This window comes from Caloenas nicobarica, chromosome Z (assembly GCF_036013445.1).
Source record: "Caloenas nicobarica isolate bCalNic1 chromosome Z, bCalNic1.hap1, whole genome shotgun sequence".
Lineage (NCBI taxonomy): Eukaryota > Metazoa > Chordata > Aves > Columbiformes > Columbidae > Caloenas > Caloenas nicobarica.
The window spans coordinates 45,968,095-45,988,006 of record NC_088284.1 but is presented as its reverse complement, the minus strand read 5'-3'; the positions used below and the strand labels follow the sequence as shown (position 1 = coordinate 45,988,006).

At 38.7% G+C, this 19,912-nt stretch overlaps 1 protein-coding gene across 1 annotated transcript in view; it reads right to left on the bottom strand.

Annotated features, from left to right (window-relative positions):
* Positions 1 to 19,912, bottom strand: part of RAD23B (RAD23 homolog B, nucleotide excision repair protein) — a 40,557-nt gene that overhangs the window by 19,704 nt on the left and 941 nt on the right. The window contains exons 2-4 of the mRNA XM_065656520.1: positions 5,277 to 5,358; positions 2,472 to 2,551; positions 483 to 730 (exon numbers count right to left, since the gene is read on the bottom strand). Coding sequence (XP_065512592.1) covers positions 483 to 730; positions 2,472 to 2,551; positions 5,277 to 5,358 — 410 coding nt within the window. The remainder of the gene's footprint in view (positions 1 to 482; positions 731 to 2,471; positions 2,552 to 5,276; positions 5,359 to 19,912) is intronic.

Below are 19,912 nucleotides of genomic sequence, written 5' to 3'. Positions count from 1 at the left end.
GAAATTAAGAGACTCTTACAGCAATAAAGAACTTATGGTTCAAATCTAGCCAACATGAATCAAAACATAATGAGAGGTCTATAAACAGGACAGGACACATCCCTCTGAAGTCTTAAGGAGCTCTGTGAACAGTAGGTCCCCACACAAGGTGAATATCCTCAGCCTGAAAAGACAACTTGTAGCACAGGGATTCTGAAATGCCTAATGGGAGCACAAGTTCTGTGTCATTTAAATTTCCACTCCATAGGCTTAGTTCCAAGACCACACTTCCACAGCAGAAAGTCTAAGTGGGGAGGGGCACTTCTTACCATCAGTAACGTTATACTTGAGCCAGAGACTGCAGTTACAGTTAAGACTGAAGAAAAATTACGCAGAATTGAGACAATGATTGGACTAACACTGTAATGGAGAATTCAACTTCAAATCAAAACTAGAAGCAACAGAAATGGACAGGAAAGTCATTTTCGGAGGCTCATTCATACCTCTCAGTTGACGATGGGCTGATAGCAGCTGGTGCCTCAGGTGTTTTTTCTGCTGGCTTCTCTTCTTGAGGAGCACTCACAGGTGCAGATTCACAAGCAACTTCATCTGGTGCTGGTGGTGGAGGAACAGGATCTGGCACAGGGGCAGCAGTAGGGACTGGTGCAGTGACTGGCACAGCAGCTGCAGTTGTCGAGCTAACAGCACTAGTCGCATTTGACTGCTGAGTCGCTCCAGCTGCTGCTTTGGGCTATAGGAGAACAACAGAATTCACACACAGCACAAAGCTCCTAAACCCATGATTTCTATAGTCAACACATTCATTTATGTCCTGTCAAGACCATTTGTGTCTGACATCACCCCTTCAACATCAAGCATAACATCAAAACATTGCAAGATATTAAATCTATAATGCCTTGTATTGTGTTTAAACAGGCAACTGATAGTGTCACTGAAGTACTTACTTAGACACCTAAGCAGTCACACTATTTGAGCATGAAGCCAAATGCAAAGATAAGATCTAAATATTTATGGACTGCAATACTCTAAACATGAAAACAATAATGTGTTTTACAAAAGCAGATTTTTCAGAAGAAATTAAAACAGTTTTCAAAAGACATCTGACAAGCATAACAAGCATAAGGTTTTATCACCACTTGAATTCGGAAAAAAAGTGATAAAGACAGACATCGCATTTCATTATGAATGCTATTTGCTGGAAAATGAGATGCTAAAAAATTTAAACTTAACCTGCGTCAAGTTTTACTTATGCACTCTTTACATTAAAAGCACTACATAAATAACATTCACAGACTTTTGAGTTCTGTAGTGAGCATCAAAAATCCAGCAGAATCAAGGACTACCAAATCTACAGCAGCAGATTTAGAGTGGGTAATACTTGCATATAATTGTCATTTAATCTTCACATCTCTATTGGAAACACGAATTTTGCTTGGATGAAGTATTAATCTAATTACATGTGCTTACATAACAAGGCATGTCTTATCCACAAAAGAATCAAGGAAAGGGAAACTGAGCTTAAAGACTTATCAAAGAAACCATAACACTGCAGAAATACCCAAATCCAAGACACAGGTTCTTCAATCTAAGAAGGTAGTGCATTTAGCAGTTCTTAATGGACGTCTGCATTTCTTCTGCTATAAACAAAATGAAAGTTGTACTCTGAAATCCCATCTGCACCTGTTTTCTTGTACTGATAGATGCCTTTTTTCCATGTGAACCACAGACTAGGAGGCTGTTAGTTCAGGATGACAGCAGGAACAGTTATGTCCAAACAGAGAATCTAACAAGCCAATACCAGAAAGAAGTGAAGGGCAACCGAACCTAGGTTTTCTGTGTCAGAAGGAGGACCTCTAACTCCAAAATTAACTTCATATCTCAGATGAAAAGCCAGTTTATTCATAACCCAAGGGTCTGGAATGCCTAGAAAAATCAGTGGCTCGATCCCCAGAAGCAATCTGGTGACCAGCTAAAAGGAAATATACTTCAAATACATGTCACAGTCATTCTTTTTAATTTGTCATTGCAGTCATTCAAAACTCACAGGTTTGTTGACTGGCATATGTACCCCTTCTCTATTGCTTTAAGCTGTTGAGCTTGACAAAAGAAACAGCCATGAGTTTTGAAAAGCAACCTGGCAAAACTGGAAGAGCTCTATACAGGGGGTTCAGTGACAAACTATCTAGGTTCCCTTCTTCCTTTAATTGTATCACTGGAAAAAATAACACAGAAAAACAAGAAAGAAGAAACCCTAAAATCAGACATTGCAAACAGCAACAACAACCAGCATAAGCAAACTAGGACTGTGAAGCAGTATTTCATTATCTCAAGCATTTATTTTTATCATTGACCCAAACTTTCACATGATTAAATTCCACTGGTTTTAAGAGTAAGCATATATAATCACTCATCATAATGAAAAAAAGACTGAAATCAGTGCAATTTCCTTTTCAAAAATAAGGACTACTCACTTTTGTCACCATAACCACCACAAAGTTCTTCTCATCTATTTTGTATTCTTTAAGAGCAGTATCATCGTTAAGGATTTTACCTGGCAAATTGAACATATACAAAATTATAAGTTGTCATTTAACAGATCATTAGATGGTCTTAGAACTCCTTCATATAAACACAGTTTAAAAAAAAACCACATAAAACCACATTTTATACAGATTTATAAACATTAATAATCCTACAAAAAGTGTTTTGGCTACTAAGTGTTGGCAGTAGAGCTACAAGTAATTTTCTTCCTACTATGTCCACAGTACCAGTTAGCTTGAAGGCTGTTGCCTTAAGTGTTGAGATGCTTCAAAACATTTAAAATAGAAGCATTAAATCTAGAGAAAGATTTATTGGACTTTTAACACAGATACAAGTAATTTAGAGGAAAGGCTTTAACATACAATAGCCTTAACTGAATAACTTATGCCTGCCTCTAGACACAGTAGGAAAATTCCTTCCTGCTGATCTTCTGTTTGCCTTTCATATGTAGTAAACTATCTACAGCTCCCTGCCACAAACTAAGTTTATCTGCATTACGTAAGTTTGTGACTTTGCAACTGTAATCTGTTCTTAAAATAAGAGTAAAGCATTAGAAAAAGCTAGAATCATTATATATCCTTCTACCTTGACATACAGATTAAACAAAAAAAAAAAAAAAGAGAGAAAACCAGAAATGTTTGTTATACTTTCACTTATGTTTCATAATCAGTGATGGTACTGTGGCAAGGTAGATTTGCCTCATGTCTATAAGAACTCAGAAACACATTAAGCCACATGGACTTCTGTTTTTTTTAGAATAAGCTGATTTAGAGGCAGTACCACAAACCAGAAAAGTTTTATAGCACCCACCTCTATTATAGAATTTTCAGGAAGTATTTTATTATTTCAATTGATTTATTTTCTGAAGATCTGCCACGAACTGCTTCGCTATTTCAAAAGGAAGTTACATATTTTCACAACCATTCTCAGTGCTAGTGGAAGACAGCACTGAACTGTAGCAGGACGCATCCTTATCCTGATAATTGCAAGGAAATCAAGCAATGCATTTACATTACGGCATGTGGAACACAAGTGAGGTGGCACTGTCCTACTCTCTACTGGTTCCACCAGTCTTGCAGGTCAAATACTCAGATACTTATTATATGTACTGTAGTAGTAATACCTGTAGTAGATGGTGCAGCATCTGACTCAGAACCTACACAAGTTTACTTAGAGTTTTCTTGTTTATAGGCACTTTGGGGAAGAAGCTTGCATATCCTATCTTCTCAGGAAACACCACTCAGGGTTTCTAGACTTTGCCCTACTACAGATGACAACACAACAGATATACCTCACTGCTGATTAGCATAACCTTTTTTTTTAAAAAAAAAAAAATGCAAGTATTTTAAATAACAAATTGTGTACTTTCATCAGGCTCACTTGGGATATCACTCTGCTTTAGCAGACTATGAAAATTCTAAAGCCTATTGCAATCGAAGTAAAAATTTCATCAATATACCCTTGTTATATGTCTTGTCCAAGAAAAAATACAATCAATCTTCGGACGCTCTTCTATTCTAAATCTTACTTTACAAAGCTGCAGATAAATTCTGGCTTCTGAAAATACTCAAATAACATAATATGATCTTATGCAACTCTTGGTTTTTTTTAATCACAGAAACATAGTATTAAGAGTGTTATGCAATTATACATATTGCACAAGGCCTTCTGCCTTATTAATATTTGTTTATTATACATACAACTTATATCTTCATGTTCTTGATGTGCATTCCATCCACTGAAGTACAAGGGACATAAAACTTGCTAAGAAACACAGTCCTGATGAGTCTGTACAAACATGGAACTGACTCCCCACTTCTCTTCCATTAGCATCTTTCTACTTTGATCAGTGGCTTTAGCTTATTAGAAGTGGAAAATCAATACTGTTTACAAAGCAGAATACTGAAGAAGTAAAAAGACCACCTAAGTTTCCTTCAAGTGCTGTTTGAGAGAAAAAGCACTACAGGGGGTATTGGAATAGAATGTTTTAAGTTCTGACATGAAATGAGAACAAAAAAATGGATCTGTGTGCTAGTGCCAGAATGCATCAGCCAGGCAGAAAACAATAGAAAAACATTGTCAAAAAAAAAAATCAAACGTTAGCTCAAATAAAGTAACTTAATGTCTTGATCTGACATTAACCTGCTTTTTGCTAGTACATAATACATGTTTCTAATGACAGAGCTTATAGAAGTATTGAAAGTACCTTTGTTTAGCAAGGATTAGGTGGTGGGTTTCTTTTGTTAATACAAAAGAAATAATCTGATTTTTTAATTCTCTGAGGTGCACACAGGAATGCTTCAGCTGTACGCAGCATAAACTGAACAAAAGACAAAAGTTAATCCAGAACAAGAGATATGATCTATATAAATCTTGATTTCTTGTAAAAAAAGCTCTTTCTACGCCCCACCCAGGACTAAAGCTGATAGCATATCGTGCTATAAGAGCAAAGATAACAACAGAGACATGTATTAAAACCTGAAAAATTCTGATTCAAAATTAAGGGTTCCCTTTGACAACAAGGTTTGTTGTTGATTTGGTTTTGTGTTTGTTGTTTTGTTGTTGTTATTTTTTGTTTGGTTAGGTTTTGGTTAGTTTGGGTTGGTTGGTTGGTTTGCTTGTTTTTTAAACCTGTTTCCGTTTCTATACTTAAAATCTTTAGAAGACATTCACATCAAAGAAGAACATAAAAAATAAGGCAGATTCAGATACAGTATCTTCTGAATATTCATTACCTGCATAAATTAGTTTTTGGCCAGCTACTGGAAAAGCATCTTTCCCCCTTTCTGATTCAATCTTCTCTTTCAGTGCCTTCACCTAAAGCACAGAAACAGTCTTATGAAAAAGTTGAACAATACAAACTTAATTAAGTACAATTAGTTCTAAGTTTTAATACTAAAAATTAGTCGTCAGTCATATCTTGATTGTGTCAAGTAGATCACTCTTCCAATGACTTCATTGTAACTGCTTGCAGAGCAACACATTCCCGTCCCAAATATTCTCTCAAAAAATCAAATTTCTCCACAAGGAGTGTCTGAGTTTACAACACAGTGAAAAAATGAGAAATTTGGGCAAAAATATGCTTTTATCTACTGACACATTTCCCCTCCCTATTCCTTCTCTGAATGCAGCGGGTACATGTGCTACACACAGCTGACGGCTTTCTTCAAAATGACTCCTCAAGGAATGCCTGTTTTTTTGGTAAGGTCACCATGACATTCAATTTAACTCACTTGTATGATGTGAAGCCTTAATATACAGAAACTTGTGCAAACTGTCCAGTTGTTCATTTTATAGGAGTAGTTTTAAACTCTCTTCCCTCCTCCGTACTTTCTGGAGCTTTGCATAGCAACTTTAAGCCTACACATGAAAGCGTTTTGCCTTATTTACTGGCTTACGCAGACCACTAATATATAGTCCAGACTTTCAGAGCACCAGATACAATAGATCAAACGACACTATGTTAGTTGTCATATATCAGAATGACCGTATTCTTCAGAAAGACTTCGTAACACTAACCTGAGGAGATAAAAGATGTTCCTGTAGAAGCATTTCTGTACTGATCCATTTGAAATCATGATTTAAGACAAACTGCCTGTATACAAACATTCATTCTTTGCTTCCTGACAGACACTCCGAATATACGTAAAACAAAGGCAACCAAACTGTTATGAATTTATCACTACAAACTTACTCCATCTTTTTAAGGTTTTTGTTCCTGAATATTCATAAACATTTTTCATGAAATTCTGCAATTGAGATGCATATATCTAGCTATTTAACCAGCTAAGCACATAAAAATGTGTTTATCTTGACAGCTTATATCAGGCCAGCAACTACGTGTGCCACACGTAACTTTAGTATTACCATTTTCTGTTAATTTTTAAAGCTGTAGCTCACTATTAAGGTTGCTTGAGTAGTAAATACACTGAAACAGTATTTTTAGGTGCTAAATATTTCCTGAGAAGTTGAGCTTCATGATTCTCAGGATAATTTAAATCTGTCTGCCACTTCACATTCTGGTCATACTTCCTGGATTCACTTAATTCTTCTGTTAATTATGTCTTAGACCTTTTTGTTACACTTTTCCTTCACTGGCCCCCTCGCTTCTTTTTGCTCTTCCCCTCATATGTTATTTCCGTGTTTCTTTATTTGTCTCTTTACCAGGCTAATCCTTCCAGTTTGGTCCAAAAGGGACAAACCAAACTTTATACTCAAAATGAAGCTGCATCTTTTCAACAGGATACATGAAAAGGAGTGTTTTACCAGGCTTCATCACCCAGCAGAGGAAGCCTGCAGAATCAAACCTCTTCAATAAGCTTAAACCTGAGGCAGGTGATTAAATCACTAGCCACAGAAGGATATAGAACACAAGATGTTACTTTGCTCTATGGGACTACACCAAAATAGGATGCTAAATCTTTTTTAATTCGGCAGACAGAGGAAGGATGCTCTTGGTATTCTTATTATGTGTGGCATCCCAGCACCTGCCAAAAGCTTCAGAATCAGTCTCTAGCCAGCCAGTTGCTATTCCACAGCAAAACTAACAGCAGCTCACTGCCATCCACAAGTCTTCAGACAGACTAAAACCTTTACTTATTTTAATAATAATTTGCTGATAGCATCATCATGATCGTGCACATACTTTACAAAAGATTGGTCTATCCCTGGATTTACATTTATTTTAAAGGAGTATGTCCTTGAAATCTAAAAAACTGATGTGGCCCCTGGTGAAAATGAGTTTGACACACCTGCACTACAGCTTTTTGAATCCCTGTGAAACCATTACCTCTGAGAAGTACACTCAGCAAACTGATGAGATGCACCGAAAACACCTGCAGCTGGCATTGGTCAACAGAAAGGGCACAATTCTTCTCTACAACAATGCCCAATCACACATCGCACAACCAATACTTCAAAAGTTGAACAAATTGGAGTACGAAGCTTTGCCTCATCTGCCATATTCACCTGACCTCTCGCCAACTGACTACCAATTCTTCAAGCACCTTGACAATTTTTTGCAGGAAAAATGCTTCCCCAACCAGGAGGGTGCAGAAAACGCTTTCCAAGGCTTTGTCGAATCCCAAACCATGGATTTTTACACTACAGGAATAAACAAACTTATTTCTCATTAGCGAAAATGTGTTGGTTTTAATGGTTCCTATTTTGATTAATAAAGATGTGTTTGAGCCTAGTTAGAATGATTTAAAATTCACAGTCCGAAAGTGCAATTACTTTTGCACCAACCTAATAGTTTTAAGCTCTGTCAATGAGCCCAGTAGCTCATGAGCAAAGACCCTCTTCCCCCTTTGAGAAACATGAATCTCATTCGATGCCAGCAGGTCTGGTGCTGTGTAGACCATCTAATTATCAGAAAACCCAAAACAGTGGCAGCAACACCAGCCATGGAGCCATGTGTTAACAGAATGGGTCCACCTGTTTCTTCCAATGTCATTTCCCACAACTGAAAGGAGAGAGGAAAAAAATACCAGTGCTCCATATTCCTTTACCAACCACCCCAAGGCCCTGAAGTCTCTTTTGATTGCCCTTGGATTATGTGTTGCTGCTTCATTGCCACCCCCACATGGAAGAGCAATAATGTGTAATAGTCCAAGGGCCATACCAGTCTAGGAAGCTTCCTAGTGATGTCCTTAAGGCAGGCCCCAGAGAAGCTGCAAACTTCCTTAAGTGGAGAGTCTGTCTGGCACATTGGACCCCCTGTTCCACTCAGAAGGGAGCTACCTACAACTATAACCCATCTTCCTTGCGGAGGTGGCTGTGATACAGGGGGTAGGCCTTTCTGACCTTGGCAACACATCTGGTGTAGATGGACCATCATCCACCGACCAACCTTCCACATCCAGAGCCTCACACTGTTGTACAGACGCACCTGGGAAGGCAAGGTGAGCAAGGAGTGGGTTTGTCTGCTGCCTTGAGTGTGGACTTATCTTGAAGCACTCTTTCCTTTAAGGTATTGCCTTCTGCCTGGTGGAGGGAGGATATCGGGACCCCTTGATTTTTTTTTTTTTTTTTTCTGGTGGCTGTTCCTGTTTGTGTCTCAGGGAGGGCAGAGCATAGTTCCACTACTCTATCTCTTCCTCAGACTCCCTGATGCTCCCTTAGCCTTTCTACTTCCTCTTGTAGCTCTGTCGCCAGGCTGAGCAGAGCATCTACCTGGTTACACCTCACAGCTGTTCTCACTACTGCCATTCATTACCTGTGAAATTCCATGATTCTATGAAATGCTCTGGCACCTCCTGCAGTCTAAAGTCTGGATGGCTGCAGATTTTCGTGGGAGCTGTCACACGTGGGGTTGCCACATCCGTCCTGGGCACTGCAGAGGACACAGCTTTCTGCCAAGTGGATACCACAGCCAAGCTCCTTCTGACACGGTGATGACCATCAACTGAACACACACCTTGAGCTGGTAGGGTGATGATGCCCTTCCTGCACACACTTCCATGTGAACTGCTGTGCCGTGTTCTGTTCGCCTGTCCTGCTGGCAGCACTGCCAGTCACTAGCGCTCCCTGGGCTGCTTTTATAGGTGTGGGGGGTGGTCACCATTGCTCTGGCAATGTCCAGGTCTCATCAGCATCTCCTATGAAAGCTGCCAGCTCCTGGCAGGTCTTTCCACTGCCCCAGTGTTTCCCTGTCTCAGGAAATCCCCCTGCGTACCAAGACCTGCCACTCTGCTGTGGATCGGACCAGCTCCAGAGCAGCTTCCTTCAGCTCTAAGTTTATATCGTAGCTGTAGTAGAGCAGGTACTGTGGCACTGCAGAGTGGTGTTACTTCATATTCAAATCTCAATAGCATACAGTTAAATCTTCAATCCCCACTGGGTTTTCACACAAGTTAGACACAGTTGTTGAAGGGTAAATGAACTAATACAACTGCTCCTTGACTTTCCAGTTGTTTGATATGACCATATATGGGACAAAGCAAATCTCTGTTGGTCTAGTATTGTAACCAGTGCTCCATTTGAGTTGCAGCCAGCTGTAGTCTGACTACTAACACTCCTTCTAAGAGGAGCTGAGGTATCAAAAGGGTATCATTACTCATTTCCACAACAGCAATGCTAAATACTCATTGTCTCTGTTGATCCTTAAAATATCTGTTCTTCAAAAAAGTCAGTGCTCGAGATGCAAAAGTAAGTCCCATTACAACATCATCAGGTTTGCAGTTTCCATTAGTGAGACTAGATTCAATTTCTACTACATGCAGCTTCTGCCAGCCTACACAGAGTAGGAGTTAATGTTAACTTACCTATGAGTTACTAGTATTCTATATTTGCTACTAATACACAATCTCCAGCAGGAGTACTGCATGCAGTGCCTGCTAGACTCCTACACAGTGCATTAACACTCAGGTTCCACAAGATTATACCCAGGAACACTAACTCCACAGCAACAGGCAGTCTCAGCCTCACAGACATTCAAGAGACCCTACTTCAGCTGCAGAATTCCCCTTTCACAGTCCAAAAACTGCCTTTGGACCCCACTCCTGACATAATTTTTATAAATGTTGTGGTTTAGGTCAGGACAGACTAAACACATAACTGGATCCATGTGAAGGAGTTTGGTATTTATTGCCTTGGTGAAGTAGTTCTTATTAATGCAAATAACACTAAGAAGTTATGTGAAAGCAGTAACCTCTGCTTCCTCTTTGCTTTCTGACAGGAGCAGGGCTGTGAGCAGTCAGGAGGAGCAGCATGCTGAGTTGGTGGTGCCAGCTGCCTTTTCTTGGGAGCATGGTGACTCCAGATGTGCAAGCTTGGTCCCAGGCATCCTTAGAGGTCCTCCACAGCCAGGTGTCACAGCCACATTGGTACTGAACATAGGAACAAACTACACACTTGCTCCTCAAAGAACAGAGGCAACCTTTGGCTAAAGGCTGCCAATACAGTGGCCATGAGTAGCTTCTTAAAGGAATTTGAAAAAGAAATGCTGAGAAGAGGAGGACATTACGGTTTTCAGTACCGGTCTTTATTCTCTGTTCTCGCCATATATGGGAACCAGTTTAAGAATAGATCACATTCAAACACAAATTACATCAGTTCTCAGACACATTTCTCCAGCTGACAGTTTACAAAAATATAAACCAAATTTAAGCTTAACATAGCTGAGCTAATTTGCAGTATTTTGCTAACTATATCCACAGACACATTGCCATTTGCAAAGGCAAAGATCATTAACACAGGTCTCTCATGTAAATGGACATTCACTCTGTGAAGTTTTGCCATTCAAAGATATCTAACATGTTACTGTGATTAACAGTAACTTTACACAATGTGAGCTCCACATTATTAACTAAAAATTCTGTCATGTAGTTCAAATTGTTCCTATAAAACCAAAAACACACAAAATAGTCATGCAACTTCCAGAAAATACAAATCAGCACATTGTTTAACTCTTTTATACAGAACAGTCATTTACATAAGGGAATCTGTCATATCTCAAATGAACACACTTAAGTGATCACAGGTATTCAAAGGAGCAAATTAAGGCTTCTACTTAATCTAATTCTAAACTACTAAAGCTTGAATCTGCAAGAGAATGCAGTCAGTTGCAGATGTCAGCATTCTCCTGTTAGAGGCAGAAGTTCAAGAAACACTCAGACTAGAGTAAGTTTTTTTATAAACAGTGCCTGCCTGTTCTTTTGGCTTTCATCACTGCCCAGCCTAAGAGGCTAGAAACACTTCATTTGCAGAGGACAGAATACTAATTCTCAAAATAAAAAAGGAATAGATAACATCAGATACATCAAATTGAATAGCAACATGCTAGTGGCATAAAAGTTACTCTAGTAGTTCCAGCTGGAGTGACTGAAGACTTAGCGCCCACTAACAAGAAGATACCTGTATCTTTAATTCTTCCAACAGAAGAGAATACATGTTTCCCTAAACAACCTGTGCATCAGACACAGTAGTCTTAAGCACCTTTATTCTTTCATTTAGGTTTAAACCATTAATTCTCCTTTTTGAAGGAACAAACAAACAAAGAGGCCCCTTCATTGCTCTTGAGAAAGGTAGCTGCATCACCCAGTGAGTAGTACAGTGAGCTGCTGAAAAGAGCAACATCCTAAACTTTGCCTCTAGAAAATTAGGTAGCTAAGAGTTCAAGGTTTTAGAGTAAAAATTAATTTTGGGAAAGCACACCCAGCACATTGATCTGTCAAACTTAGAAAGCAGGTTTAAGATATACAGTCAGCCTCTGCATCCGTAACATTATGATGTATTTTTCTCAAAAACACAGATCCATAAACCAAACCTCCAAGCTAGCCACTTTTATTCCACCTGATCAGAGTTCAAAATATATTTCAGTCCCCAGAGAATCCCATTTTTCTTATACCCTAATGAATTTCACATCAGAATAAAGGGAACCCATACTTTATGACAAGATCTTTAAGAATGAACATCAATTCACCTGCAAACACCCTAGAGATTCAGAAACAGCACACTTACACACTGCAGTGGCCAACTAACAATTTTTTTCTGCTCTCTACGAATTGAGATGGGATACTCCCTCTGCTACTCAAGAGACCATACTGAACACAATGTCCTCAAGAATAGATGCCATGCAATCTGTTTAATTAAGAGTCAGAGCTTAACAACACCTAACTAAAAAACTGAGGTCTTCCAAAGACATACCAGTCCCTAACTGCATCCCAGCCACACATCCTACATGTGAATTATATGAAACTGCTAGTGCTAAGATGCCCAGTTGCTCCCTACAGTTGTTTTAGCCAGCTAAGCAGGCAGGGCACACTGGGCTCCATCTAGGCAAGCAGTTCCCATAGCTCAGTACATCGAGCAAATTCTCTCCCTTCCCTCACACACACCAGTTTCCATTTCTCCTATCTTATACACTAGGCTAAAACAGAAGAGGAGAAAAAACCACAGTTAATATGAAGACACATTTCATAATTCCTAATAAAAAAGCAAAACAGTATACTTCCAGGAATTTTAATTTAAAATTACACAAGCAGTGCAACACAGGCAATATATATATTTCTGAATTTATTGAGGTCTATAGAGAAACTGAATACAACACTGAAAAGGACCTCTTCTGACATCAAGCCACATACCCACATTCCACACCACTATCTTCATCTGGAATCTGATCCTCCTTCACCTCATGACAAGTAAGGTCTTCTACACGGCTGGTACAAATTTTATTCTGATGTTGGAAGCCTTCTCCTAATTTTCAGTCCAAATTAATTCATAAACTATTAATACTCATTTGTTCTTATGTTGCTGATAAAATTGAAGCATGAACAGCCTTCCTACTTCCCACGGGGCTTACCACTATAAAATATTTACATTACCAAATCTTTCTCCCAGCTCGTGAGCTAAGCTCGCCAAGGTCCTTTAGTTCCCTTTCACGTGGAGTCTCAGCCTTCTGTAACCTCCTAGCACCTCTTTCCTCCACCTGCTCAGATGGAAATTCATTCCCCTTGGGAAGAGGTGGCCAGCACACATGTACTGGTGTGGCATCACTACTCCTACTGGAAGTTTTACTACCCTTAATCAAACTCCATGATCAGCATCAGATTGACGGCATATATTGTATGTACTATTGAAACGTCCAGGGGATAAGAAGCTACCTAGTTCATAAGTAAATGCTTTATAGCTTTACCGTTAAGAACACATTTCTAACTACTTCATTCTATAAACACCAAAAGCAGATTTTGCTGGCAGAAACCTATATTTGTAGTAATCTCTTACATTGTCTTCCTAAACAGGACACTCATACGCATTCAGGAGACCACCTCTATGGTTGTATGAACAGATTACTGCCCTAGTTCAGATCCCAAAGGTGTAACAGACACAGTAACTGAGAAGAACCATAGGAGAGTAAGAATTGTGAATCCAGTCAGGTTTACAAAGTTCCTGAGTGACCGGAAAAAACCTACATTTGTAGTCAACTAAACACGGTATTTAAAATTATTCCAATATTAAAAACCAGCCTCATAGACAGTATAAAGCATTCATAAACTTCTTTATTTACTATTAGCATTTACTGTGCTTAAGTTTGTGTACAAAGACTGAATCAGCATGGTCTGGAAGATAAATGGTCTGGAACTGGGAAGGTACAAATCCAAAACATTTACTTCCTGAGCAACTACCTCTGCCTTTCTAATTTCCTCTCAAAAATTGAGCTTGTCTACACTTAAAATTTATCAGTCTAGTAGTTGCACACTGCTCAGAGATCAACAAAATGAACTTCTGACATCAAAAGTTGGCCTCTACACACTTCTACCCTGCATTTCAAAATTGGTTTAAGCCCTGTTTAAAAGAGGAGACGCTAAAGCCAGTTTTCTGATGCTAAATAGTGACTAAAAGAGCTGCATACATGCAGTTTTGCACTAACACATGAACACATACATTTCAACACAAAGCAGAACTTTAAGCAACACAAAAAAGAAAGCTCAGCTATCTGTACCTTTCAAAAAAAGCAGAAAAGGTGTGGCTACTGACAGTTCTGAGTGCTCCTGATGAATCCACATGTGCTTGTTTTAAGGAGAAATATTATACTCTCCGAGTTCTGCCTCTTGCATGGTCATGTTGATTAGCATAAACAACCCTCCATTACCTTTAAGGAGACAATTTTTACAACAAGTAATATTGTCCACAAACTGATTTACAACCAGTGTAACAGCAATGCAGTAGTTTGAGGAGGACCAAAACGGACAACACATTTTAAGTAATTATAAAAAGACACTTAAAAAAATAAAAACAACTTTCCCAATACTGCATACCAGCAAACCAGTTGGAGGGGTAAAACAAGTTTCATTTAGATATACATTAAAGGTTTAATTTAGATAACCCAACAAAAAACAAGTTAGAAATATAATGTGTGAAGCTTAGACATACAGGCTGGGAGGACGGGGACAAGGATTACAGCTCCAGTTCTGTTCCTTGCCCTGAGGTTAACACAATTCTGATACAAAGACACAGACAATGACAGGGAGGACTAGAGTCAGATAGTCCCTAGCCCACACTCTGACTTGGTGTTCTTAGAGCAATTGCAAGCCTTTTCCTCCTCCTTTCACGTTAATTTAATGCTTCCTGCAGGGCAGCATGCAGAGGAGAGCCACTGAGGCCTCCTGCCTGGCCCTTACAGGGCCTAGGTAAGTCATGGGGCACTTCAGGCCCTGTAAAACAAAAAATTGCTTCAGTAAGTCCGCTCCATCCAAGTGTCCTGTCTGAACAGTGAGCAAAGATACAAACCTTGGAGGGAAAAGACATTGGCAGCCTTCAGTCCAGTAAGTTTACATAGCCTTATAAATTTCCCTTCAGGAAAGTATTTTCCTATGTTTCAGAAATACAACGAAAATACTTTCAAAAGGTTTGCCAGTAAACGTGCCCTTTTAAGCACAAGGGCAGCAATGAGACTGTAGAAAGCAGCATGGTCATCTGCTCATATAATTCTTTAATTAACATGTATTCTCCACTGCCCGTAAGTTCCAAAGGGAACATCTTTCAGCCTCTTGTTATACATATCAAGGACAGATACCTTTGCTTACCAACAACGGCTGCAAAATAGAGTTTAAATAAAAGACACAATTATGTACAGAGCTATCTGTGTGTACAACGTGTATATCTAACTTCTCAGTTTACTGGCCACCTTGGGCATGGTGGTCAAATGAAATTTGGATGGTTGAGAAATACAGCACATAATATTGGCAAATTATTAAAAGTACAAAGGTAACTTTTTCTTGTTGACAGCTGAACTAGATAAGAACATTCCAATAAAACAGTTGTAAAATTATGGTCACAGAGCCAACGCATTTGAAAAATGGCTAACATGTAAAAACATAATCCAATATGAATAAAATTAGTTGTATTCATAGTTCATGCTATCTTACCATTTCCGTTATTAAATTTTAAAGATGTGTCATCATCCCTAAAGTTCTTTGGAAATTATATTAGAACACTCACCAGAATTTAAGGAGAATATTCCTGAACATGTAAAAGCCTAGCCTTCTTCAGCCAAGAATTAGAACAACTTCCCTTGACTGAAAAGTTTAACTCTAACCAGGAAGCACAGAAAGACCAGCCACTGAAGAAAAGTGCTAGCAAAAAAAAAAAAAAAAAAGGACAGTAAAAAAAAACAAACATGAATTATCAGCACACGCCTTGAAAATGCTACATTCTGCAAAGAAAACACAAAAATAATGAAAAAAAAATGCAAGTGTTCCCTGACACACTTATTCGGTTACCCTTCAAAGCTACCATATTTGCAGACTTATCTATCAAACCTCAAGCACCAAGTAAAAGCTCTTCAAATTTACACCTCCTCTGACTGTGTAAGTACCTACATTCACCAATAAAATCCTAGGAGATACAAGAGCAACATAACAATCCTCTAGAAGAGGAGAACGATACCTGCTGTAAAATCAAAGAACTCAAGAAAAATATCAGGACTTGAGACAGAAAGACACCTTTAACCCAGAAGGATATTTCTGGATTTTGAACAGGATCATGAGAACACTTTTTCTCTAACCACTAAGACTATACATAAACTCTCAGGAAAATATGAAAACTATCCTCTTATCAGCAACTGCTGCAGGATTAACCTACACTGAAACACATGTAGGAAGGAGGTCGGAGTAAGTTCATACTTCCCCATAGGTTACAAGCCTCAAAGTCAGATTTTATCATTTCACCCAGCAATATTCTATGGCTCCTGCAGAACCGTTTCTAAAGTTAATTCTTCTGACAAATACAATAAATTACAAATTCAGCAAAACTAAAATGACCAACACTAAATCTACTACTTTTATATATTCTTATATCACAAAAAAAAAATCACTTTCTTATAACACAAGTGTACTACTACTTACAAATTAATCCACTTATATATTGAGTAGTGCTAGTCCTTATTCTTCACTAATGCTGCTAGATCAGGAGGTGTTTTTCCAACAGAAGCCCGCAGTTTACCAGGGGAGTGCTAAGAAATATGATTGATACCTTTCACGACAATGCATTATTTGTTTCCATGCACCTTTCCTAGCCCCAGACAGAACTAGAATTGACGCAAACTATGCTTTAAAATTACATAGGCTGTCAATACTCATTTTTCTTAGATGCTTTAGTATAGCTCAATATTCCAAATACATACAGACAGATATAACTAATAAATGTTGTGGGTTCATGAACAGTATTTGCTTCCATAAGCGTTCACAAATCATGATCTATCCATTCAAATGGTAGCCTCCCCTAATTTAGAAATCTATCACTGCACTCTCTGAAGAAAATTAAAGCAGCTTGTCATTTAATCATAGACACCCCTCAAGTACATATTAAAAAGTAACTCCCTTATGTATCACCTCATTGTTGTAACACAGTGGTTTTTACATCCCATACAAACCAGAAAATATAAATTCTTTGCTATGTCATTGCCTTTTGAAAAATGGGACTAGTATCTCTTTTTCCCTGCAGTATACCTGTTTTATCTAGAAAAATGAGATGTATGCCAAAACTCACTTTTCCCCCTTGGATTCTGCTTCATTTTTGCTGGAGTGTAGTCTCCACACATTTAATTTGGCTTCCTTAGTATCTAGCCTAAATGTCTAAACTTAAAAACCAGGAGCTTCCAGCACCAAAGGGGCATAATGTTAGCATACAAGAATCCACACACACGTTTAACAATAAAGCATAAATGTCTTAAGGATGGACCAGAATGCACAGAAGATCAAACTTCCACAACAAAGTGTCCTGTTGACACAGTGTTAAACAAGTAGGCACTTCCTGGGTGTTCAAACATTGTTCAAACGTCAGCGAAATGTGAAAGCTCATAATATGTGACAACAGAAACCGCAGCCAAAAAGCTACTGACATCCTGAATGTTCCTTGCACTTCTCTGCATTTTGACAATTGGGTTTTTGGGTTAACAGCACAGGGAAGCTGAAAAAGAAACAGGACAGACCTTCAACTGGTATTTCACTTTCAAACGAAGTTAAGAATGTTTGAGATTTTTTAAAAGCCTATTTAATGTATACATTTAGAAGCCTACAATGTGATCATCACTGTCACCTCATACAAGAGATTTGGCTACACAGGTCTACATGAGCTTCAGACAGGGCCTATTATTTGCTCCCAACACAATGCTTAATGTATATACTCTCGCACAGTAAACAAACAGAAGCTGCTTGTGCAGGTAAATGCACACTTTTATTTATCTTGGTTGAGTCTGAATACTCATGTGCTGACTGGCCTCGCTCGTAACGCTAAAATGATCACAACAGGTAAATCCACTCCTCTGCAGAGCATGAGTACAACATTTATTCCCATGAACTCAAGGTTTTCCCCCCAAAAAACCAAGAATACTCCATGCTTCTAGTCCAATTTTTATTCAGTCAATATACCCAGTGGGGCAACAATTTAAAACACAACTAAATCAAAACTAAAGGCACATTATTAAAAAAGCACGTTTTGAACTTTAAAATTCAACTGTCTGATTAAGCAGAAAAAAAATATAATCTGTTGCTTCTGTAAAAGCTGTAGCAAGTCCAATCAGTTATTATGAAGTGTGTTGCTTCAAAATTTCACCAGTTTGCTTAAATATACCTCACCAATGACACCTTCCAGTTACAAGCATAAACTCTCGTTAAAGTACTAGCACGTGTAACATCAAGTCTCTTCAGGTTAATTTTGTATTGAGAATAAGGGCAGAAATTGCTAGAACGAGAAACCAATTTTAGCGAATGAGAATCCAATTTCAGAGCAACAAGTCTCCTGGGCCTATCACAACGAGATGATTTTTGGCCTTGTCACACTAGAGGGCACAGATCCAAGTAAACAAGCCTCCCTCTAGCAGAGAAACACACACATATAGTTCAAAGACTAAAAGTAATGTTTCCTAAACTCTGCAAAACAAACACCTCTGCTTCAAGATGTTAGAAAACTAAGCTAAAATACCAGTGGACTTAGCTAAAATTAGTATTTCTCAAAATCAGACTGAGAACTTTCAAACATACACTTGTGAAACATTTGCTTAACAGACTACATTTTGAAGCATTTTCCAATTTTAACAGATTTGGTTTCTACCTGAAGGCTCAAAAGTGTTCTTCTCTTTATTAAGTTCTACAATTTGCAATATTTTCAACAGGAATTTCTTTGTAATTTTCTAAAAAGTAGACCAAGGGAATCTAATATGTTTTTCACCTCCACACCTTGCAGCTAATAAGATTGAGGCTTCACCCTGCTCACTTTAAAACAAAGTTCTCTTCAAATCCTATCCACATTTCCTCTATCTTACCACCCATTCCTACCCAAAAACTGAAGTATTATGCTCATGAGAAGTATTCTTGCTTCCACTACTGAACTACTGCAGCAATTCCATTTATAAAACACGGAGTGCAGTCTAATTTCCCATAATCCAACCTCTTGCTAACGCATTTTGCTGTCTCATAAGCTGGTAAGGGTTTTGACTGGCAACATTCCTTTAGTCCTCTCCCCAATTTTATTTCCCAGGACCCTACTGAATAACAGAGAAAAAGAAGAAGTCTTAAAAGAGAGCTTTTCTCCATATCAAGACTGACGTTTTAAATCTTTGAAGGTTTTTAAGACATGCATCAGCTAGACATTTGCCATCTCACTCTGCCACACTGTTCAACCACATCAACTCTCAATCCAACTTTAACCATTGTTCTTTATTTTTCTTAAGATGGAAGTGGAAGAGGGTAAACCAAGCGATTTGATAAAAGCAGATGTAATGTCCCACAGTTTCCAGAGTTTCACTGCCCAGATATCATGTGAAAGGCTACTGCGGACACACCTTCAGATGCTTAACTCCCCAAATCTTTCAAAAGAAGGCCACAAGGATGTCTGGACTTGGCTATCAGAGGCAACCATCCCTGCTCAGGCAAGTGACAAAGCAACTTCCAACCCTGCAAACTCACTTAAGGCCCTTCCTTTCATCTCAGATCAGTGTATTTCCCTGAGGATTTTTCAGCAGAATGCCATGTGCCAATAAAAAACATTCACCTGCAACCAAAACACATCCTCTCCCCACTCCCAATCTTAGAAGTACACAGATATAGTCACTGCAACCTGCCAATAAGGTTGGCTAACTCTTATTATAAACCTCGCCACAAACCTGAATGCCTGTTTTGCAGGAGACACCAACATTCACCCTACAGCTGTTAGCAGAATCTCACATACACTCCCTCACCTCATAAACAGAGATTAATCATGCTGTAGGCAAAACAGCAAAGTCTCCCTGCAACCACCTACCTTCAAATACAGTATACACTTGCCTAAGCGTACAGGGATGCATCTGAGGGCAAATCCTCACGAGCTCCTCTGCAGTACGCACTACTGCAGAGAGGAGCCCTACAACTCTCCCGACATTTCCTTTCCGGGC